The sequence below is a fragment of the Phyllostomus hastatus genome, unplaced genomic scaffold, assembly GCF_019186645.2.
Source record: "Phyllostomus hastatus isolate PE091 unplaced genomic scaffold, TTU_PhHast_1.1 phas_contig_40, whole genome shotgun sequence".
Classification (NCBI taxonomy): domain Eukaryota; kingdom Metazoa; phylum Chordata; class Mammalia; order Chiroptera; family Phyllostomidae; genus Phyllostomus; species Phyllostomus hastatus.
Genome location: NW_025333872.1, coordinates 25465519 through 25489666, shown reverse-complemented (window position 1 = coordinate 25489666; position 24148 = coordinate 25465519). Strand labels below are relative to the sequence as shown.

The 24148-nt window shown below is 38.0% G+C and overlaps 1 protein-coding gene across 2 annotated transcripts in view; it reads right to left on the bottom strand.

The window, feature by feature from the left end:
• The window catches only part of ADGRB3 (adhesion G protein-coupled receptor B3), a 719215-nt gene extending 700624 nt beyond the window's left edge, over positions 1-18591 (bottom strand). For both annotated transcript variants that reach the window (XM_045843906.1, XM_045843907.1), the window contains exons 1-2: positions 18081-18591; positions 14638-15409 (exon numbers count right to left, since the gene is read on the bottom strand). In XM_045843906.1, coding sequence (XP_045699862.1) covers positions 14638-15394 — 757 coding nt within the window. In that variant the 5' untranslated portion in view covers positions 15395-15409; positions 18081-18591. The remainder of the gene's footprint in view (positions 1-14637; positions 15410-18080) is intronic.
• Between the last annotated feature and the right edge of the window lie 5557 nt (positions 18592-24148).

Here is a 24148-nt window from a genome sequence, read left to right as displayed (position 1 = left end):
GAATACTTCTCAATGTGACAAAAGCCCACCTACTCAAAGGGGAGGTTAATTGTTGCTGCATAATTAACCTCACAAGGAAATTGTTAAGATTAATGAAGCAGTGCTTACTAAGTGATTACAAACTCCCCATGAGCTACCATAGAAATATTTGTTTACAAAAAAAAAAGACCACCCACACATCTAATGATAACAGATTCGGTGGAAATTATTGCAACATTGAAACTGTAGATCAACATGTATATGTCAGAGCCTATGTATATGGGGAAAAAAAAACTAACAAAAGAGGGAGGAAGGGACAAAGGGAGGGAAGGATGAAGAAAGAAAGGAGGAAGAAGGGAGAGTGAGATAAGTCTGTACCTTTCAGCAGGAACTGCTGTGCAAAAATGAAAACTATCTACTTAGTTCTGTGACAATCACAGCTCAGCAAAAAAACACAAACCCTTTCTAATCTGGTTAACTTCGAAAATATTGAAAAACTTAGGTAATTTTTTGAATAAATGTTGGAAGAATAACCTCTTGTAAAATAAATATACAATGTGATAGTTATTCTAGTATTATCTCATTTTAATTAGGGTAAAACACTGAGTTACAGAACATTGCTTGTAATAAATTCAAATACAGCTGCCCCAGGATACACTGTAGACTATGTTACTGAGTTCCTTTCCCCAAAATATCAGACAAAAATGGCCAGCACATCATTAGGGTCAAATGACAGAGCACATCACCAATGTGTCTACTCATCTTTTAGCACCACCAATCAGCACAACTACTTTCCAGTCTTCTCCACTTAGACATTATATCACTGAGAATAAGCTAGGATGTCTCAAAACAGAAAGAGTTCTTCCTTGCTCATGGTTCGGGACCATCACAAATAGGCAAGACTGTGGGGCAGAGAGCCCCCCTAATTTTAGTCATTCAAGGACTCAGACTGACAGAGAAACCCTTTCTCCCTAAGTACAGGTCTTTATGCCAAAGGTGAGAAGTTCATGATCTTACTCGAAGAATGGAATGATCTAGCTCAGAAGTGAGGAATGTCACTTTTGCTCACAACTCCTTGGCCAGAGACAGTCACATGACCCTACCGAACTACAAGTGGTCCAGGAAAACAATTCTCACATGTGCCCAGAATGGTGGAAGGCTGGAACTATTTGTATAAGAGCATTAATGACACCTATTATCCACTTCTACCTATGGAATATCAATGCTAATAGTAATAATGCTTTTTGTTGTTGCTTTAATAATCTGTCTTCTGTAGTGAATATCTGTTATGTGTGAACAATCAAAAGAGATCAAAATAACTTTCATTGATCTGATAACTTTAGTTTACTCCAATTACTTTTACAGTTCGCAACTGAACTATTTGGGAATTAAAACAATAAAGGGACAAAGACAGAATGAATACCATCCAAGTATTATGGATAAAGACTTAAATTTAGATCTTCTGAATATTCATCAAAGTTAAAAATCTACAAAAACAATGAAATTGTATTCATATTTATCTAGGTTAACTAGTATGTGAGCAAGAGCAATGAGTGAAATAAGCAAAACTGCAGGAGGGTTAGAAGCCTAGGGTGGTAGAGGTTTGGAATCCAGGTGACTAGAGGAAGATGCAGAACTGTGTCCCTCGTCTGAAGGTCACACGTGTAGCCACAAGACTGCCTGACTCCAGAGAGACTCTGAAGGAAGTGTCTACATGACAGGGACTAGAGCTGGCTTACCAGCAGGTCTCTTACTCCACAAGTGTGACAGAGAGAGAAGGGGTGGGAGTCCCATCTCTGGTCTAAACAAAGCAATGGCTTCACTACACTGTCTCTGCAAAAAAAAAAAAAAAAAGGCAGAGATACTAATGCCTTGTGGGACACAGCAAATGTCTACCAGATTGGATGAGACATGATAGAAAAGGGACAGAAAATGCTTGTAGGACACTAAGCATCAAATAGGCTTAGGAGGCATGACAGCATAGGCTGAGGGCTTGCATAAAGGGTGGTAGGCCCTGGCACTTACTGTGCTGGATAGGGAAGAAGAGGTTATGGAGGAAAACTAAGCATACATATATGTAGACCATAGCATCCTAGACAAATTATGAATTTTGTTCTAAGTAAAATACAGTAAAATCAATATGATAGTTCTTAAATATTCTAGATGATCATAACACTGAAAAAGTTAATTTCTCAGTGGAAAAAAGTTTCTAACTTAATTTATCATATGCAGTTTCATATGGGGGCTCAAAGATTTATAGTTCTGCAGCGGTTTTTCAAGCAAAGTTACCTCTAGGATGAACATAGAAGAAAGAAGAAGTGCTTAAGTAGGGTGCTAGACCTCCCCCCTTTACAATGAAAGCAACTCTATTGCTAAAATCTTTTTCATATGTTGACACATGTTAGAAAAAAGTTTCCACTGCTAGGGGGACAAAACAGTTGTATTCATTAACATCCTACCTGGACTGATGATATATTTTGCCCTAATCAGTTCTTACTACTCAGTGAATAAACTTCTGTTCTGCTTCCAACTCCCCCAGTTGCATGTCTGTGGTTTCTGTGGTTTCAGGATGCAGATCCAGAAGCAAGTGCATCTAATATTTATTATTATGGCTAAAATTCATTCATGTGCTTCATGATCAATTGAACACCAAAACATGGCTGTCAGAAAATTCCAGGGAAACCACTAAACAGAAGGAAGCTGCACATTTTAAAGAGAATAGATTTTTCTATTACAAGCTAAGGTCTTACACTATTCTATGCTGTGCAGATGGAACAATGGTGCTCCACAGCATTTACTTTATCATATTAGAAAGTAAAGCCTATTGAAGAATAAAAAGGTCATGTACTTGGGTAATTTCTCAGGCACCACTTAAAAAATAGACACTGTTTCACCTCTAAATTATAAAACCAAGGCCAGCCAAAGAGAGCTGACCACAGGCTGACATATGTGTAGAAGAAGCTGACCTCTCTGGGAAGCCAAAATAAACAAAAATTTCTCAATCTACAGAGCAGAAGCAGATCTTTGAGAGTATGCCAGATTTATGTGGAAAAATTATATAAGCAGATTTTTGTCTTCTGAAGGTGCTCTCTTTTCCACATTACAATTATTATGAGTAGTCAATATAAGAAATATTTCCATAAGCATCCATTATACAATAAATATTTATGTATTGCCTATTCAGAAAAAATCATGTAGTTCTGCATCAACAGGAATGTAGAAAAAAGAAAGTTTAACCTTTTTTTAGCTTTGGAAGTTACTTCTTTTTCCTCTATTTACTTCTATTTCACATCAAGGATCCTTCCTTGATGTGAAATAGACTAACAGAGAGAACAATAAAAATAACAAAAAAACCCCTGTAATTTCTTTATGAAACTACAAGGTCAAACTTAACTGTCTCAGTTTCTTTATAGAAAGAAATAAAGAAGAAAGAAAAGCTTTGTGTGTGTGTGTTTGATTTGCTTTGAGAGAGATAACTAAATCAATATGCAAAATAAAACATTAGTAAATGAAATTTGATTTTCATTTTATATTTTCATTATATAAAATTAGAATTAAATTATAATATGTTAGCATTTTTTATGTTTCATATGGAAGCCTTAACATTATTTTAGTTATCAACTCATAAAACTTTCTTTGTCCAGGCCAGTTCAAATGTTGTAGGGTCACATAAATGTTGAAAAAAATGTATATATGGATGTATAAACATTACATAACTTAGAAACAAGCTAAGCAATCAATAAGTTAACAGGTAAATACAGAAAAACACTTAGAAACCATTAATCCAATGGAGTTATAAAGATGAACACACACTGAGTTTGGATTAAGTGTAAAAACAATACTATCTCAACTGAGCTTATATAAATGGTCAACTGATTTTAAATTTTCTTAAGTCAATTCTTTAAATTATTATTTATTTTTCTGTGTACTTGGGCTGGTGTATATACCAATCATCAAAGAGGCTGATTATAACATATGACCTTTTAGTTCATTAAAAGAAAGGATGAAAACTTAAAATGTTGGTTTTGGACCTTCTCATAAGTAATCAGGAATCACCTACCATGAAAACCACACATTATCCCTTGTATTAGGGTTGCAACTGAGGTGATTTGAGAAGAGAGTAGGCAGTAGTTGGGTTTAGAAACACTGGAAATCCATTACTACCCCTAGCTGAAAAGAGAGAGAGGAGCTTCCATCACTGGCTATACAAACAGAATTTTGTCTTCCTAAATTGCCCTCTTTTCCACAGTACAATTATGAGTAGGAAGTGACGGCAGCTGTGACTATCTTTATTTTATTTTATTTTTTTCTGTTACCATTTACCCCCCTCTGACTTCACTTTTCTCCCACCCTCAACAATATTTCTCAATGTATCATAAGATAACTAAAATGTTAGTCATGCTATTTCTCCAAAACACACATTTGACTAGAAATTGATAATGAAATGATAATCTAAGATAGATTTTGATAAATCATCTTAGTAAACCTAGACAGGCTCTGAACTTAAATGCATTGCTCTTTAAATTTAATAAATTTAAGCTGAAAATCAGTAAGTTTTGAGACCTATATCACATTTGTTTATATAATATATACCAAACAGGACAAAAATATAATGAATGAAAGCTCTAATTCATAGAGGTTAGTCTGTTATTAAGCAATTCAGCAAAGTACACTCTGATTATTGTCCTGTCTGGATACCATGTTATTTTTTTAATGACTGGATCTATCAAATATTAGATCTAAATGACTGGGCCTCTTTTGCATTATAGAGATTGTATTAAATATAAATTCCAAAAAGACTTGCATATGTTCAGCTGAAATAATGATCTCACCATATGTTTCCAGATTGGGATTCCATTAATGATATAATATTTAGACTAGATAATGCCTAAAGTACCTTATAAATCTGACAATTTGTGATTCAGATTCAAGTGCCCCAGAAACAGTTAAAAAATGACTAAAATTTTTCAGTTTTTCCATTTTGAACCAATTGCTATTAAAATTGTTAAAGAAAGAAAAACCATGGTCTTTCAGGTATTCTATATAATGAGCACATTTCCATGGAGCAACTAACGCAAATCTCACAGTTATTACCCAAGTAAATCAATATGGACAACAGAGCTTTGTAAACTAAAGCACTTCCTTGATGTTAGGTTGTAGTATATTATTTAATTTATAAAATATTTATTAAAATGCTTTATTTCTTTTATTAGTAGTGACTTATAGATGAAGCTTCTCATTAAAAATGTGTTTATTGGACAATAAACTATTCTACTTAGATATGCAAGTGTAGAAATTGTTTACTTAAATATTAATTTTTTAAAATTATATTAAAAGGAAGGAATACCAGTAGCAATGTCATGAAATAATACTGTATGAATACTCTGAGTATGAATATTATACTGGGAACTATAAGACTAGATATTATATTTCTGAGAGCAAATATTTCTGTGACATTTCTAATACCTTACCATATTTATTGCTGAAAAGTAATTTCACCAGGGTAGTGTCCTCTGGCTGACTCCACAACTGTCTTAATGCTTTTTGTTATATCTAACTACATTTAAATTATATTCTAAATATTGTAATTTGGATTTACCGGTTTCCCATCCACATATTTGCTCTATTTTTCCCAATTAACTCCCAATCCCAAAGAAACTTGTTATTTGGAGGAAATAATTTGAGAATATAATGTCCAAAATTAGGCTGCCAGGTAAATTATTTCCTTTAAAATGATAGAAACGAAAGAGTAATCATTTCTTTAAATATATTTTATTGATTATGCTATTACAGTTGTCCCATTTTCCCCCTTCACTCCCCTCCACCCTGTACACCCTCTCCCACCCATATCCCCCCCTTTAGTCATGTCCATGTGCCATACTTTTAAGATCTTTGGCTTCTACATTTCCCATACTATCCTTACCTTCCCCTATCTATTTTCAACCTACATTCTATGCTACTTATTCTCTGTACCTTTCCCCCCTCTCTCCTCCTCCCAGTCCCCTGCTGTCAACCCTCCATGTGATCTCCACCTCTGCGGTTCTGCTCCTGCTCTAGTTCCCTGCTTAGTTTCTCTTGATTTTGCTTTAGGTGTGGTTGTTAATAATTGTGAGTTTGCTGTCCTTTTACTATACATGTTTTTTCTTTCTTTTCTTTTCTTAGATAAGTCCCTTTAACATTTCATAAAATAAGGGATTGGTGATGATGAACTCCTTGAACTTGACCTTATCTGAGAAGCACTTTATCTGCCCTTCCATTCTAAATGAGAGCTTTGCTGGATAGAGTAATCTGGGATGTAGGTTCTTGTCTTTCATGACTTGGGATATTTCTTTCCAGCCCCTTCTTGCCTGTAAGGTCTCTTTTGAGAATCAGCTGGCAGTCTGATGGGAACTCCTTTGTAGGTGACTGCCCCCGTATCTCTTGCTGCTTCTAGGATTCTCTCCTTCATTTTTACCTTGGCTAATATAATTATGCGGTGCCTTGGTGTGTTTCTTCTTGGGTCCAACTTCTTTAGGGCTCTCTGAGCTTCCTGGATTTCTTGGAAGTCTATTTCCTTTGCCAGAATGGGGAAGTTCTCCTTTATTATTTGTTCAAATACATGTTCAATCTGTTGCTTTTCCTCTTGCCCTTCTGGTACCCCTATAATTCGGATGTTGGAACGTTTAAAGATGTCCTGGAGGTTCCTAAGCTTCTCCTCATTTTTTTGAATTCTTATTTCTTCATGCTTTCCTGCTTGGTTGTTTCTTGCTTCCTTCTGGTCTACTCTATTGTTTTGAGTCCCAGTTTTCTTCCCTTCACTATTGGTTCTCCGAGCATCTTCCTTCATCTCTTTTATGGTAACCTGCATTTTTTCATCTAATTTGTGCCCAAAATCAACCAACTCTGTGAGCTTCCTGATCACCAGTGTTTTGAACTGTGCATCTGATAGATTGGCTATTTCTTGGTCGCTCAAAAGGATGAGTCCTGGGGGACTGATCTGTTCTTCTGTTGGAGACATGTCTCTCTCTCTCCTCTGCGCCCCCGCTCCCATCTGGTCGCTCCTGTTATGGTGAGGGGTGGAGCCTTAGGTGTTCACCAGGGCTGGGCACCCCAGTCGCTAGATTGTGTTGTTGTATGTGGGGGTGGGGGCAAACAATGGCGGCAGTTCCGTTTTCCTGGGATCTCAGTCCCTTCTCTGGGATCCTGGGTCGAGCTCTCTGCCCTGGTCCACAAGGCAGCCTCACTGGGTCCCCCAGCCACCGCTTGCGCACTCAGGGTCCACTGCTGCAATCTTGCGCGTCCCGGAAGGCTCACACGCTCCTGGTACCTTATGCGTCCAGTTCTCCCGGATCTCCGTGCTCCCCAACCTGCACCCGCACCTCCTTTCAGCCCCTCCTACTGGTCTGGATGTACGGGTCTACTTCAACTTCTTGGCTATTCGACTTCCATTCAGATAAATTCTCTATCGGTTCTGGGTGTTATTCTGCCTCTAAATTGTTGTTGTTCTAATCTTGGTTGTGCATGGAGGTACGGTGCATCCACCTATGCCTCCATCTTGCTGGAAGTCCTCCAAATGGCACTTTCGGACTGGTGTCCAAAGGAAATGGTGGGAACCAGCGTAGGGCTGGGGAACCAGAGCTGTAACTCTGAATGGGCTGCTGGAGGCTCCTCGGTGTGAACCGCCCTGAGAGTTAAAAACTTCAGGAGGACCCAGGCATAAAGAGGGACCTTCTAATTTTTTGTGTTTTACCTCCAGGAGCTTGAACAGGTTCTCACAGTAAATGTGGGAGAGGAATCTCATGGTGCTTCTGGCAGGGTGAAGAGGCGTGAGCTGTTTTTCAAGAGTAACCATTTTACCTTCATATTTTATAGCATGTTCGAAGCACAAAGAGTATGTGATAGCGGGTTGGTTTTGGGGAAAATGTACATCAGTAAACATGTCAGATTTTTAAAAAGACTCCTGTTCACTCAATTAAATGTAAGAGAAACAGCTCCATGTTGATGTATTTACTATATATTTGTTACTTATTTCACCTTCTGTGCAAACTAGAAGATATATATTAGTTTAGCAGATATGTACCTGGGTCATTTTTTGCCAGTGAACAAAATCTCTAACTGATCATTTAAAGATAACTGAACATATAGCATTTGGCATTTTATGAAGTCTTCTAGATGGCCTTTTGTAAATTTTGTTTTAAGAAAATATCAGAGTCTTCAAATGAGTACTAACAAATTTTTTTGTTTTCATTATCTGAATATGTAAGACTTTGGGGGAATTTACTAGCTGGTCTCTAATAACTGATCACAAGTGAAAAAAGATCTAAAAAGTCCTGTTTTTTTTCAAAAGCTTTAATATAGACTAGCATTTCAAGATAATTCCTTTTCAAAACAGATAGCAAAACACAACTTAGTTTTGCATAATTCAGCAAAGAGTAAAATACTTGGAAACTGTTTAATTTAAATGGCTCTGTAAACTCTCAGCAATGATATCCAAAGGACAGCTTCCCAGGCCCAGGATGACTCACACACCACTGGCTTGACCTATTTGATGTATTAGTCATGCCTCCATCAACACAAGTGTACTGAGATGCTATGTTTTCTTTATCTAATACAAGATGAACATACATTCAAAAGCTTCATGATCCTTTATTAAATGCCCCTAAATTTTCCTAAACAATTTCAAATAATTAAATGACAATCTACTACATTACTTATTATTAATTCTCTATCATTTATGGCTAAAAGATAAAAAAAGAAGTTTCAAAAACTGAATCAAGGGCCTAACATAACTTGGAATAAGGGTTTTACATGTGCAGTCTCATTTAATACAACATTCTACTACAACAGATTGATGATGAGCCAAGCCCAGTCAAGTCTGGACACTTGTAAAGACACTACACAGTGACTGAGTCACGTTAGAGATGCACATATATCTTACACCAAAACAGACCTTTCATTTCAATGAAGTGAAACACTTAGAAAAACTGAATACCTCTCTGATTTTTATTGTTTAATTGAATTTGGAAAATATATTCACAGATAATATATAGGGCTGATGGGAACTAAAATATTCCAAGCCACCAACTGTATTTTTTAAATACTTGACATCATTTCCTGTTCTCCTGTACCCTGAGAAATATGCATTACTAATCTAGTCTTAGTAAGGAAAAGTAGTAGTACAGAATAACACAGTTAAAAAATGGAAGAGAAGATTCAAACCCAGCTTTCTCTGGTTAGGATCTTAAAACCCAGCACAGGACATTTTGAAAATGAAAAGTTTATTTATGAATGGACTTTGATTCCAGATCCAAGGGCCAGATAACTATTATAGGTAATATGTAGCAGATTTATTCTAATGAATACCATATCTTATAAAAAATATTTGATTAACAATAAAATTGCTTCTATTAGTAAATGAAGTAAATAAAGGAATGCATGAAGTTAGATTCAAATAAAGTAAAATTCCCATCTCTATTTTGGAAGAAACTAACCGGCAGTACATTTATCTATAGCTATCATAAAACCCCACTGAAACACACAGCTTGGCACAGGAGTGCATCATGGCACACATTCACACAACACACAGATTTTTGTGTTAATATTTCAGTGTAGTATCTACCAAATATGTTGCTATGTAATAGAGTTTTGCTTCATTAAATAATACATATGAGCTGCTTCCTAAATTGACAAAATTCTGAAATAGCAAATGTAGAAATTGTGACATTACTTGACCAGGCCTACAATTTTAGTAACATCCTATATGACTATATTTATAGATGTTAACCACGAGTCAATAACAGAAGCACTGAGCATGACATGCAAATACTCTTTTCCTCTTCCTTGGAAAGAGTTTTACATGTTTGACTTCAAACTGTGGAAGACAGTATTTAAGAAATGTCATATTACTGTGGAAGTGACGCCAGAACCAGAAGAAATGTAGACAGAAATGAAGACAGTTAAACAGACAGAAATTGGCAAATTTTCTTAAATGTTTTGTGTAGTTAACCATGTGTAGAAAACTATATTTATTGTTAACCTCTTAAAATAAACATATATTAAATTAAGATTATTACTTAATACCTCCATTCTTCCCATTTTAAAAAATTATTAAATAAAAAATAAATAATAAATGAGAAGCTAGTATAAATAATACATAATGGAATTGGAAATGAGACAAATTAGCTATCTTCCCCTAAAATAAAGAGAATAAAAGGTGGCTGCTTCCCCAAAATGATGCCTTTTTATTCTTTTGACTGTAATCAGTTTATTGTTATCACTCCTACTAAGATCTCTGTTTTGTTCATTTAATATAAATTTCACCCAATATTTACTAAAGATCTGTTGAGGCTGCTCTAGACAATTTGAAGACCCAGTCTTTGTACTTGAGAACTTCCAAGTTAGTAGAAGGAGACAGAAATATAAATGAAAAATAGACTGCAATATGATAAATACCACAACAATACTGCAGTATGTGCCGAGGGCTGTGGGATCCAGCTAAGGGGCAGGCAAACTTCAGGCTCTGCTTCTTCAAGGAACAACAGGCTCATATAATGTTCCACATTTTGATAAAGAGTGTGGGATCATGGCAATGATGAGAAAGGAAGTAAGATCAAATGATGGTAAAGAGGAAGGTAGAGAAGTGGCTGCAACAGTAATGAGGCAAAAAAAAGCAGAGGTAGAAAGAATTTGGAACACGTAAACTTGACAGGACTACAAATTGCTCAAGATGACAAACGTGTGCCTAATACTGTAAACATATACACACACACAGGCTAGATTTTACACAGGTACATAGTGAGGCTTCCCTTGGGAGGTAGAACATCAAGGATTATCAGAAGCAGAGTAGAAAAACAAATGAGTGTGTGTGTTCAGATTTCCTGGAATCTATACAGGGATCCCAATTTCCATTCACATAATTAGCACCATTGATATAAGTAGGAAACAAAGGTCCCATTAAGGCTTATTATGCGATTTAAAAATCCTGGTGTAGAACTTTTCTGCCAAAACTGTTATAATTATTTACTTTAAGGGAAGTAGTAAAACATTAGCTCTTATATCGTCTTTTATATTTTAGCCTATATAATCCAGAATCCTCTTTGGTAAAAGCATCCTAGGAAACTTAGCAAAGACCTTGTGAATAAATGCCAGTCTATCCATAAGCTTATATCTGAAAACCAGAAAAACAGCATTGAGTTTCCTTAAAAAAAAAGTTATACATACTATATATATATATATATATACACACACACACACACACACAATGTATATATAATGTGCGTATATAATATGCATATATAATATACATACATGTGCATATATATTATATATACAATGTGTATATATGTGTGTATACATAATATATTATATATAGTTTCTTAACTGCCTAAAATAAGACATCATTATTTTTTTAAAAGCTTCATTTTGCTGATGTACTTGGTTTTTAAAATTTCACACAAAAAACTGGGGAATGACAACTAAATTTCAATAATCACGTGCTCCTCTCAAATATATCAATGTGATCTTAAATAAGAAGATATTTAAATGTACTAAAATTGAACACTTTAATGAAGCATGACTCCAGTGATTTACATTTACAACAGACTCCAGATAACATTTGTAATTGTCAGTTTGTCACTATAAACGGTGATAGTTTTCTTCTTGTTGTTTTCTGGCTATGAAATTCTTCAGCACATGAATGTATTATTAACTAATATTTTAGTAGAAATACTGTCTCAAAACATCCCATTCCTGGGAGCTGACAGTTTTCTCAAATACAAATGAAATATGATTTTGTAATTCCAACAGACACTTTGAAGATATTCAGCACTTGGCAGGCCTTTGCCCTCACCATCAGCATCACACAAACCAACCTGGGGTTGGGTCTGCTGAGTGTGAGACCCTCTCTTCCACTTTGCACCACTTCTATGTGGGAAATACTGCTACTGAATTCTTTCAGAGTCAGTACTTAACCCAGTGAATAAAATGGGAGTCACAAATTGTAGAGAATAATCTTGTGTTTATTCCTTTGATATCATACAGGGCACTTCAACTATTTTTCTACAGAAAATAGGAATCACAAAGTAATATAAAATATAAATGGACTTTTTAAAGCTTCATTTTAAAAGCTGGGTTTACATGTTATCATGGAAAGTAAAGAAATGTTGGAATTATATTAGATATGAGTAGTACAACTATATGTAATTATTAACCTCAAACCATGTAAATATCATGATGTAGTAGTCTATTTGAAGTGGTATTAAATAATCCTTTCATAAGATTTTATATATCATTTATCTCAAATATTTGTGATTGGTAATACACTTTGTATAAATTTGACTAATTAAGAATATGAAGATCTTCACATTTGTTTTACAATGCAGCATAGCCAAAGGGGTCTTCTTTGAATGAGGTAAGGAGTGCTGTATATATTTCATAAGGATTACTTACAAGTGCAGCAGCTACAATTATGTCATCAGAAATTACTTATCCTTACCCTTCTGACTCAGGATTACAATTAAAAAGCACAAATTTACAATGTAGGCTGTGCAATTTCAGCATGTGTTCTTCCCCCACTGGATGAATTTTCCTAGTCAATTCTAGTAACATGCTAATGATTTTAATAAAAGTATGTATTTGTTGACTCCTTTCTCATTTTGCCAGTCAGTTAGCCAAAAGATACACACTTTCTCCCACATGATTTTTACATCTAATGTCTACAATCACTCATTCATAGCCACAAAACAAATGGCTGTCAAATCCAATTTCTATAAATTCCAGCACTCTCTCAGCCCACACCTCACGACCATGACCAGCAAAGTCCCTGAAGACCATGTTTAACCTGCACAGGACAACTTGGTTTCTGCTGCCATTCACGAAAAAAGGGCTGCGAGACTGGATTCAAATTCCACTGCCATTAGCAGTTGATTTGATGGTCGAACTGTACTCATTGAAGAAACAGCTCTCTTAAATTTTATAAAACAATAATAAACCAAGCAAAAACTAGTTTCTGGTGTTAGTGATCTTATTAGCCAACCTGTAACGTCACATTTTCTGTGTGTACTGTAGCTTTTTATTCTAGGGGACACTAATTAGTTTTAAATGGTGTTAAATACCATCCCTGCAGTTGCAAGTGCTTCTCTGGGATTTTTACTAGAGAAAAGAACTCCTGTAATTTAAAACCACTTTGTTTTCTTCTGTCACAGATGTTACCGAAATGCTGACCTGTAGAAATCTTAAAGGTTTCTCACCCCTCTCCCATTGCCATTAGTCTGCATTTATTTTCTAACACATCTTTTCCCCTTGTACCATTGCTCTCCCATAATTCCCATCCCCCAAATTGCTTTCAGCAGAGAAAACACATTTAGCTAGTTAAGCCCTTCTCTCTCTCCCTCCCTCCTTACAAAGCTTTGGCTACCCTTAAATAAAATTCTCCAACAACGTGTCAATTTTATATTGGCCACAAAGACAACTTCTGTTGGGGGAGGGTAAGGAAAGAGGGACTGGAGCTTGGCTGTCCCTTTCCACAGACAGGGATCTTTGTGGAGATCAGAAAACATTTCCTGCATAAAAAATCAACACACACTCTTTTTGCAGGGTTTGGGAGCAAGAACGAATCTTATGTGACCCCAAACGAATGGGACACATCCATTAACCATCCAAACAGGAAACTAATTTCCTCAAAATATGTCAGCTTTCTTGCATTATTAAACATAACACACAATCTTAAATCCTCTGGTAGCTCTCCCACTGGGGATTGGGTGAAAGCTATAAATCATTCCTGTACTTTCTTCTTCCTCCGCATTTCCGTTGCACTGTTTTTTCCATCTAGTTCATCTCAGACAGCTCCCTCTCCTCGTGTATCTCAACAGGGGGCCAAGAAGAGCAAAACATCACGCCAGAGGGAAATCAGGTCTTATCTTAGAGAACCAGTTTGTATTTTAATATCGCCCTCCTCCCCTACCCGCACGTGGTTTTCCAACCTGGGGACCCCAGAGTTGGTGCTTCCAGTGGGGTTCTATTGACCCAAGAAAGAGCAAGCACGAGGGATTTATTGTGCAAAGCATCTGAACACCACGGATCTGTGGGGGTGGGGGGCACCCTTGTAACATGTATTAGGAAGTCATTTGGTCCAAGCAGGCTTGCTATTGACTTTGGGTCACCTTTTAGTCCTGCTGCCCCAAACCTGGAAAGGGGTCCGGTGAGATGGTGGGGTAGAGGAAAGAAGAGAGGAAGTGAAGGGGACTGGAGCATAAAGGAGATGGCTACAAATCTATTTCACAGGTGTCGTGTGTGTGTGTGTGTGTGTGTGTGTGTGTGTGTGCGCGCGCGTGTGTGTGTGTGTGTGTGTGTGTGTCTCCCAAGGGCTGCAGCCTAATCCTCACCAGTCTCCATCGCAAACTGGCTCCGTGTTTTTTCATCTTTTCTCTTGAATATTCCGCCCACACTTCCGGGGCATGTGGCTGAGAACTATCCCATCCTCCCTTCCCGTCTCTTACTTAAATTTCGAATCCTGAAACTAGCCTAAGAGACCTTTATCAGTGAAGATCACAGAGCAAATTAATCCAAAAATGGTAGAGTTAAAGGTGCAACCCTGAGGCCCCTGTGTTGAAGCAGCACGTTTTAATTCCATCCCCAGCCCCTTCCCTTCCCCCCATCTTCCCCTTTCTGCTGGACACTTACCTTCTTTGGGCGGTCGCTTGGCCTCCCTGGTAAGATTGCAGACCTGGGTGGTTTGCAGCTCCTGGGTCAGGCAGCCCTCGGTCTGCTCATTCAGGGGTAACACCACGTTATTTAGCAAAACCAGCGACTGGTCGTCAATCCCCCACTCTCCCAAATGCTGAGGGCAGGTGCATTTTGTATACATGATCCCACATGCTTCTGTTCTCCCATTTTCTGATTTTAAGCAGCTCTCCAACCAAGTGCATAACACATGGCAACCAAACTGGCTTGGGCTCACCTTGTTCAATACCAAAAACTCAAAAAAGGATTTCTGGTCTTCTTCCCCTTTTTTCTGTAATCCTGGGAAGTCGGTTGGAAATACCCGACGAATCTGAATAAAATTTTTATCATATTGTAGAAAAACAAAAGCATTCTTGGAATTGCAGAGTTGCATTATAGAGTGATTCTTTCTCAAAAGATCCTTTATTTTCTCATGAGAAAAATGATCAAACTGATAAGCCAGAAGGGAAAAGTTAGAGCAGCTAAGGTCCTTTTTGGAAAATTTCAGGTAAATGCTATATTTGGTTGGATCTGGATTTTCCAGCGTCCAAGTGCAGTTTGTAAAGTTTTTGGGAAACATTTCACTTACAGAATACGATCCATAAATGACTCCCTTCACCAAAGTTGAACACCAGAAGTCTTGGGCAGCATTAAATCCAAACATAACCAGGAGATAGGTGGAAAATATATAAATCAGCAGGTTACGAACAGCCTTCATCCTATGTCATTTGGCCTGTAAAAATGGCAATGAAAGTAAAATGCAAGTAGGAGTCTATGTGCACTGAAAAAAAGAAACTCCTCCAATATTATAGCCAGCTGTTTTCAAGATTTCCGTTTTTAAAAAATCCTTTTTAAAAAGAAGGGCAGGTAATTTTTATTTTATAACGCCAGGAAATTATCTGTCGCCGTGTGAACAGCACCCTCAAGTGGTCATTCCCAATGACCAAATTCTGTACATTTAATTTAAAAATATTGAATAGATTAATAGGAATGCCCTAATTTATCTACCAGGACTCACTCCAATTGCATTATAATTCTATTGAAAGAAGAGAAAAACATGTGTTTTGTATATCTTAGCCTAAATGTTAATTTTTGAAGTATTTTTAAGCAACCTATACAACCTTTTTTCTCCTTCAGCCTTCTGCCTGCAGTAAACATCATCATACAAAATCTAATCTGATAATCTGGGAACAGCTGTCATCACATTTCTTGTATCTTAATTATGAAAGTAATTATGTTAAATGAAAACTACAATTTTAAAAGCACAAATGACAATTTGTTGCAGATGCAACATAGTTTCTTAAATGCCCCTACTACATGTCTTTGCAGGGGCCACGGTTGGAACTGATGAGAAACTCCTGTGCAAAACACCAGCATTCATATGGATTTACAGAATTTTAAAAACATCATCATCCTAGAAAGGGCAAAGGTGGGTACATACTCAGATAAGACTTGTTGTTCGACATCACCACTGAGAACCAGAATTTAAGGCAGTCATTTCAATGTTACATGCCCTCTTGGGATACGTAAAGTGAATCACTGTATTAGTATTTGTATCAAAAGGTGATGTCAGTGAAAACAAAAAAAACCAGAACCACAATAATTGAGCTGGCTTCAGTCTTAATTGTTTTTTAAATTAGGGCTATTTTATCTAGATTTATCTACTGTAATTTAGGATATATACAGGGTAGATAAAAGACACAGAATTTTCTCTCCTAGCAGATTTCAATTATAGAATTGTTCCCTTTACAATAAGAACTCCAAACCTCTTCTCCTTTTCTTTATTTTTCTAAACTTGGTCTTGCATAATAAAGCAATCCTTGGTTATATTTACCTCTCTGAGTTGTTAACCAAAAATAACTTGAATTTTTTCAGCTTTAACCTTTAAGTAGTTATTTCTTAGAATAAATGACACTGCTTTTTATTTTATTTAGCCTTTGAGCTGAGAAAAGTGATACCGAGTTAATTTTAAAAGTCTTCAGGCTGCAGTCTCTTCCACTATTCTGTAAACAGATAGTCATACAGATATATAGATAGTTAAGAGTTTTCATGTCTTTGCCTGGGTCCTCTCTGAACCATAAAATAAAACCCTCTTCCTTCCCATTGCATAACATACACACCAACACATGCACACAAAATCAGTGACCAAAGTCCCTGAGAATAAATCTGCATTTTCCAGATTGTAATTCAAATTCTATGTCTTGACACAGGCAAAAAGACCCAACTCTAAATCTCTATACAGCAGCAGTTTAAAATAATACCAGAACTGCTGGGACTATTAAAACAGGGTTCTCTGTTTCAAGCACACAGCTCAATGAATAATGCATTTTCTTCTCGAGAAGATAAAGCCAATAAGCATTTAAATGTTAAAAAATAGGTAAAGTTGTAAGAAATTCTGGAAATAATTTCCTCTTTTTTGCTGTAGCACTTTGCAGGCAATGCAGGTCTGCGCAGTGTTCTTCAGGACAGAGTGTAGGCGTTGAGAGCCAATGTGACAATAAGTGTCTAAATTAGGAATTCCATCCAAGAAAGGGGGCTTCATTTTATACTCAGTAACTCAAAAAGAGGTCGTATTTTTATGTCCTAATGGAATCCAGTACTTTTGCTTCCATTGCTTTGACAGTCCATGTCTGCATTGCTGTGCTCATCAAGGATTAGAAAAGAGTGAGGAAATAGCTTCGATTTCACTTTCAAGCCTGCTCAAGAGAGTCCCCTCATTACAATGCTCTTTATTTTCATCATTAATTCTTGGTTGCAAAGTCTTGTTTTATTCTAAATAATCAGAAATAAATCATTGTACTCTGCCGCCACCCCCCAACCCACGACTGCGCAGGGCCAGTTCAAACAATTGTATTTCCCTCTTTTAAAAAGAAAGAATGAGGTGGAGGGTGTCTAAGGGCTAGCCATCGAGGTCTTAAAGATGTTTAATTTATTTATTTATGTATGTATTTATTTATTTATCTCCTGCTGAGAAGCAAACCGGCGTTTAGTTCAGCTATTCTCAAAACTGATTTTCTGGGTGACACTTTAGTTTAGTCGAACCTAGACGGCGCCATCACTCCACTGAATTTTTCCCCAGTAGAAGACCCACTGCTTCCCTTTAACTTCCTTTTTAACCTAAAATTTCTCCCCGTAAAATTACCCTAATCACACACAACCGTCAGATTTTCTAGGTCTCCCTGCTTATTCCTTCCAACCTAGCTCATCTCTTGAAAACCAGACTTCCCTAACTTTTCAACTGCAGCGTTTAAGTAAATGCAGACAGCCGGGTTTGCTCACAGCCCCTCCATCTGCCAGCAACAGCCTTTCCTTTGCTTGTCCTCCCTCCACAAAAACCTAGCCTAAAGCTCCTCGGTGGCGACCCCTGGCAGAGGAAAGGTGACCCCGGGACCCCCCTTCCTTACCTTCCACTCCGAAAGCTCAGGGAGGCTCTTGCTCTAAGACACCAGCACAGGCACGCGTCCCAGCAACAGTGACGGAGAGACTCCCCTTCGGTCCCAATCACCGTTGCCCATTTTCCCCCGGCTCGGCTTCAAAAATCAGTATTTATTATTTTTTTAAATTCATACGAACGAGAAGCAAAAGGGTGAGGGGTGGGTGTCAATAAGGGGACGGGTGGGAGAAAAAAGCTGCCAGAACCCCAGAGCCTGACGCTGTATCCAATAGAGGGCCGGGGGCTGGGGACAGACTCTAAGGAAACAAACAATTTTAAAAAATGCAAGTGGCTTAAGGGCGAGAATTTGTTTTACCAAATTTACATCCTCAACAAACCGATAAGCCAAGAAGCAAAGAAAGCGCTGAAATGAGAAGTGACCGGCGGCGGCAGCGGCTGCTAAGGCAGATTTGTTGGGGCGGTGGGTTTATTACAGGAGTATTCGTGGTCGGATCGGAAGGCTCTAGCTTTTGCTTTTTCCTCTTTCCGCTTTCCTCCCTCCTCCTCCTCCCTCACCCCCCCCGCCCCGCAGGTACTGGTGGACGGACGGCGACTAAGGAGAAGGGGGAAAAAAATCCTTGGCTGGTGATGTCGGAAAGATGTTTGAATGCCCAGCGAGGACGAAGGCGCGAGAGGGAGCGAGATAGTAATGCTCTGTCTCAGTAGTGCGCGCCGGCGCGCGGTGCTCGCTCTCCCCGGGGCGCGCGCGAAGGAGGAAGGTGCGCGTCCCCGGGGGGCGCGCGCGCGCGCCGGCCTCCCGCGTGCTCGTGGGCGCGCGCACCTCGCGCGGGCTCCGGGTGGTGCGTCCCGCAGCGGGCCCGAGCCTCGAAGCGCGCGGCACGACAGCTACGTCTTCCCAGAGTTGTGCCTCCCGAGCGCGCTGGCGGACGTGTGAGAGAGAAAGCGAGCCGAGCGGCGCTTTGGGAGAGGAGGGGGGCCGGCAGGGAGAGGCTCGGCGGAGCTCCCGCCAGGGCCGTGGTGTGCTTGCACGTCACTGCTACTCAAAACCGAGCACGTCCCGAAAGCAGTAGTTGCTTCGTCTGGGAGGTTTTTACATCCTCAGTTCCCACCGCTGGGGTTGGCGGCGACCAACTGTAAGAGACTCCCGGAGAGGCGAGGCCAGGGGTTGCTGAGGGCGGAGAGGCGACTCCGAGGGATGGGAAGTAAATACTGGACTTGAACGTCTTTCTCTTTTTCTTTTAGCGCGGACCTGTCGCTGGCCAAGAGCTGTCGTTTCAGCGCTAGGGTTCAGACAAATTGACCAACAGCCCAGGGGGCTCATCGCTGCTCCCGAACCGCTGTGTGTCTCCGGGCGGAACAATACTAGTTTTTCTCTTCGAGACTGCAATTAACATCTTATTTGTTCTGGCTAGATACAGGCTTTGTCAGGACCGAGGTGCGGCGACTGAGGTTGGGCATCTTGCATTGCTTTCTGCATGGTAATGGGATTGTGGTTGTGGGGTCTAAACTTTGGTTTTCTGAATGTATCTGATTCTTTTTCAAGTTTCCTTAGTAACAGGTTTGTAGACTAGGTGGGAAGAAACAAGGGAAGGCGGGTGGGGCGCGTAGGGAGAAGCTACCAGATTCTCAATTTAGCAGGAGGAAAAAAAAAGATAAATTTTCACCACTCCCCACATTTATTTATTTACTTTTGGCCTCCTGGACAGTTAGTTGGCTGACAAATATTTGATAAACTAGCCTCAGAGACATGGTGAAAAGGTCATTCATCTACTGATTATGTCTCTACTTGTGAACGTAGTTGGTAGTTTGCAAAACAAGTACTAAATGGTGCGGGTGATGTGGTGGGAGGAGACCATAATGAGTAATTCATATAGTGTTGGAGTTTTCCTAAGGATGAGTGGCATGAGTGGCAGGTGAAGTTGAATAAAACAGTTTTCCATCCTTTCCTCTCCTTTCTCTGCATTTTTTTTCCTTCCTCTTGGTACTCTCTTGGGGAAGTTGGATAGCAAAGAACATCATTTTAAACTAGGATTATAGTGAAACAGGAAGGTGTCATTGGAGTGGTCTTGAAATATCAAAATTAGTCCTTTACGTTTTAATGCATATTAATAGGGTGATCCTCTTCATGACTTTCTCTTCTAGGACAAGTTCTGAATAACACCCTGTAAGGGAAACAGTTAATCATTCCCCATCCAGCAGGCTTTAACTAACGATGTCTCAGGAAAATTCACTGCTGAGAGAGCTGTCTGAATGGCATTTCGGTTTTGTGTCATTTTTAGTTTATCCAAATATTTTTTATTCATTTAAGGGAGTGTGAAAGGAAAATAAGGCTTATGTCCAGGAATAATCCAAAATGTTGTGTCTTAAGCAAACACATTTTCTTTAAAAACAAACATCATTAGGCAATACAAAAGAAACATTTCATTTATTTCAACTTCCATAGAGATTATAATTATGATACTTTCAAGACATTTTAGTCAGTGCTGTTATTTTTTCCAAGAGATATAGAGATTAATGACCGATGTAAAAAAAAAAGGAAAAAAGGAGAATATTCTGCATGATTTGTACACAAAAAGGAGAGGAAACAATGTGAGGTTTGGATATACTTTTATTTTGCATCTAGTGATTTCTCACATTATCTTTGAATACTGTGATTTTGATGTTTCTTAGAAAATCTTAAAGTCATGTCACAGTGACATAAGAATAACAACCAAAAGGGACAATTTAAAACGCTTTAATCCTAAGTGGAAAAGGAACACTCACTCCAAGGATCATTCACATTGAAGTAGAATGCAGGACTGGGTCAGAGAGAAAGCCACCCTTAATAAAGTGCTTCACCCTTCACACTGTTTCCCATAACCTTCATAAATTGCCGGCTCCTGAACCGGCCTGATGATGATCCTGCTGAGGTATATTTATAGCAGCTGATTTGTGGATGATAAATATGCCATGCAGGACAGTCTCCAGTAACCCCAGGCTAGTCCAGCTTCCTTAGGGGTCATAATCAAGAATCACAGTAAGAACCATATATGGAGAGTCTGGTGTCTGGGCCCTGATAACAGCACAATCCAAAGGTGAACCAATGAAGAGTCACCCTGATTCATGTCTGCACTATGTTCCACCTGAAAGCACTGCTGACATACTGACCCAACAGCAAAAAAGAAAAAACAGCAGCAATTTATACACTATAGGCTCACTGTGTCCTTTCCTTCCTATTAAGCTTGGTCTGTTTTTATGCTTTAATACATTTCAAAATCACCATTTAAAATTATAGTTATCAACCTTCATTGGCCTCCTCACAAGCCCATGTGTATGTGTCTTTATATGTCTATATGTACATAAACATATGCACACATTTTACATATACACAAATTATATACATATGTATGTAAGTACATACAAATATTTGATACACATGTATTTCAGTTGTTATACCACATAGATTTGCTTGGGAGCAGGGTTCTGCATTGTTTTATATTTATCTTCAACAAAGTAAATTATAAATATATACTTCATTAAAATGTATAAACTAATTTTCATTTACATTTCTTGGCCAGCTTTCGAAAGGACTACTGAGAAATCAGGTCTCCTTGCTTGTTGGTCCCTCCATACCTATATACCTTGGGGCTGTTCCTATGTGTTCTAATTTTTCTTGGAAAGACATTAGTCAGATGGGATTGGTGACATTGTCTTAACTTAAAAACGTCTTCAAAGATATTTATCTGCAAAGACAGTCACATTTTGAGGTACTGGCAGTTAGAGATTCAACATTTGAATTTTGACAGGGTTTAGGGCAGAGAATTCAACTTATAACACACCTCCAACACATATATGTCAAATCCAAAAAATGTTCTTTCTTACTGCCTTTCTTTACCAAAGTGTGTAGTTTTTGCCTATACTATCGTAATATGCTCTTACCTGGTATCAAATATTTTTGTTAATTTATCTGTAATCAATTATGCTAAAGGCCAAAAACAAACACAAACAGAAAAAAAACTGTCCTTAAAAAAACATGCTGAAAACTTTTTTTAACCCTATTTACTTCTCATGCCACATATAATAAATCCAAACCCTTAATCACGGCCCACAGTGCCCTATGTCATCTGACTCCTATTTCCCTTTCATCCCGAGCCACACTTCTGCTTACTTAGGAAGCCTAAGCTACATTAATCTTTCTGTGTCTCAAAGAAACCAATTTTTTTCTCTTTACAGCCTTCTTGCAGGAGTGCACTTCCCTTCTTTTGCCTTTGGGGTACCTTATCAACCTGCCCTCTTTTTCATCCCTCAGGCTTAATCATGAAAATCCTCTCTTCAGAGCTTTCTTTATTTTTTAACCACCCAATCTATGGTGTCTCTCCTATTCTTTTTCAAGGTACTCATTTGCTTTATAGTACTTGCTAATTTTTAATTATTTTAATGTCCTTTATCTGTTTTACTCAATACCCCATAACTCCATCAGTATACAGGGTGGGACAAAATTAGGTTTACAAAACACAGAGTTTATTCTTATATTATTATTATTATTATTCATATTGTTTTATTTTCCAAACAACTGTAAACCTACTTTTGCCCTATCCTATATGTCCTTGTCTAACATAGTGCTAGGCACATGGTAAGTGCTTAATAGATATTTAGTAAATGAATCCATTGAAATTTGCAACATAATAAATTTCATAGTTTGGAACTGGTTATGCCCATTGAAATAATACCTATTTTTAAAGCTAGAGTCCTCTTTTCTCCAAACCAAGCTCTTAATTTTCTTCATTCATTTCTCCTGTGACATGATCTCCAGACTCTTCATCTTTATGGCTACTTTCAGTTGAATTTATCTCAATTTGTCACAGTTCTTTGATGTTATAATTTTTAAAAATACTTCATATTTTAACTTTCCAGTGTAGGTACAATAAATCTATTTGTTTAGTTCAAATAGATATTGGGCATCTGTTCTGTACTTACAAGGATGACTATCTCAGGGTCTTCCATATGAGGGTAATAAGGCTTTCACCTCTCAGAAATGAACCTGGCATTGATGCATTTAACACATACTTATTAAACACAAACTCTAAGATATGCTGTAAGATGTTTGGAAAACACAAGTGACAAATATAGTCCCAGCCCTTGTGATGGTGGTCTCCATTGGTAGAGATAGTTAATGCATAGCTAGCCACTGCTTAATCATAAATTGAAAATGTGTAAATGTCTCAGAGGATAAATACTGTTATAAAAAGTGTGGAGTGTGTGTGTGTTGTGGGTGAGGGGGCATATGATTGATGTAAGAAGTCAGGGAACATTTACCTTCAGAGATCTGAAGGACAATAAGAAATTACTAATCATTCCAGGCCAAGGGAACAGAGTGTGCAAAGATATTAAGGTAAGAGGGAAAATAAAAACACATTCTAGAAAAAGAAAGTAAAGATGAGGGGAATGAACAGAACCATCAGTGGCAATTGCTATGTTGTTGATAAAGATTAGGATACAAATCTCTGTGTGTTTATCCTGATAGCAATATTGATTGAAGGATGGTAAATAGGGAAGTAACTAACTTAGATTTACATTTTTTACAGTTCACTGTCACTTAAGTATAAGGAGCCATTTCAGAGAGGTAAGAATTGATGTGAAGAAACGAGTTAGGAGGTTACACATAAGTGACAATGGTGGCATCAGTGGAGATGGAGAGAAGTATTGAAAAGATACTTAGAGGTACAATCAATAGAATTTGTCAGTGGATGGATATAGCAAGAATGACTGGATTTGGATAAGGGCACCTTTTAGTGAATCAATGTAATTGTTTGTATTGAAGTGATAGTCAGTTACAATATTTTGATTGATTCGATTGAATTTTTGATCGTGTATGTGGTAGGGGAGATGAGCATAATGTCTTAAAATAATAATGAGCATTTGTTTTCTCATGAATAAGCAGTCTGAGAGGGATATTCTCTTTAGAAACCTTGTCTCTGAGTCTTAGAATGTCAGGTGGGATATGTAGTTCAACTGCATCTGGAGAATTCACTTCCAAGATGGTTTACTGGTACTTGGTGCTAGCTGTTGATTGGGGAATGGGAGCAGGGGGCGCTGCTC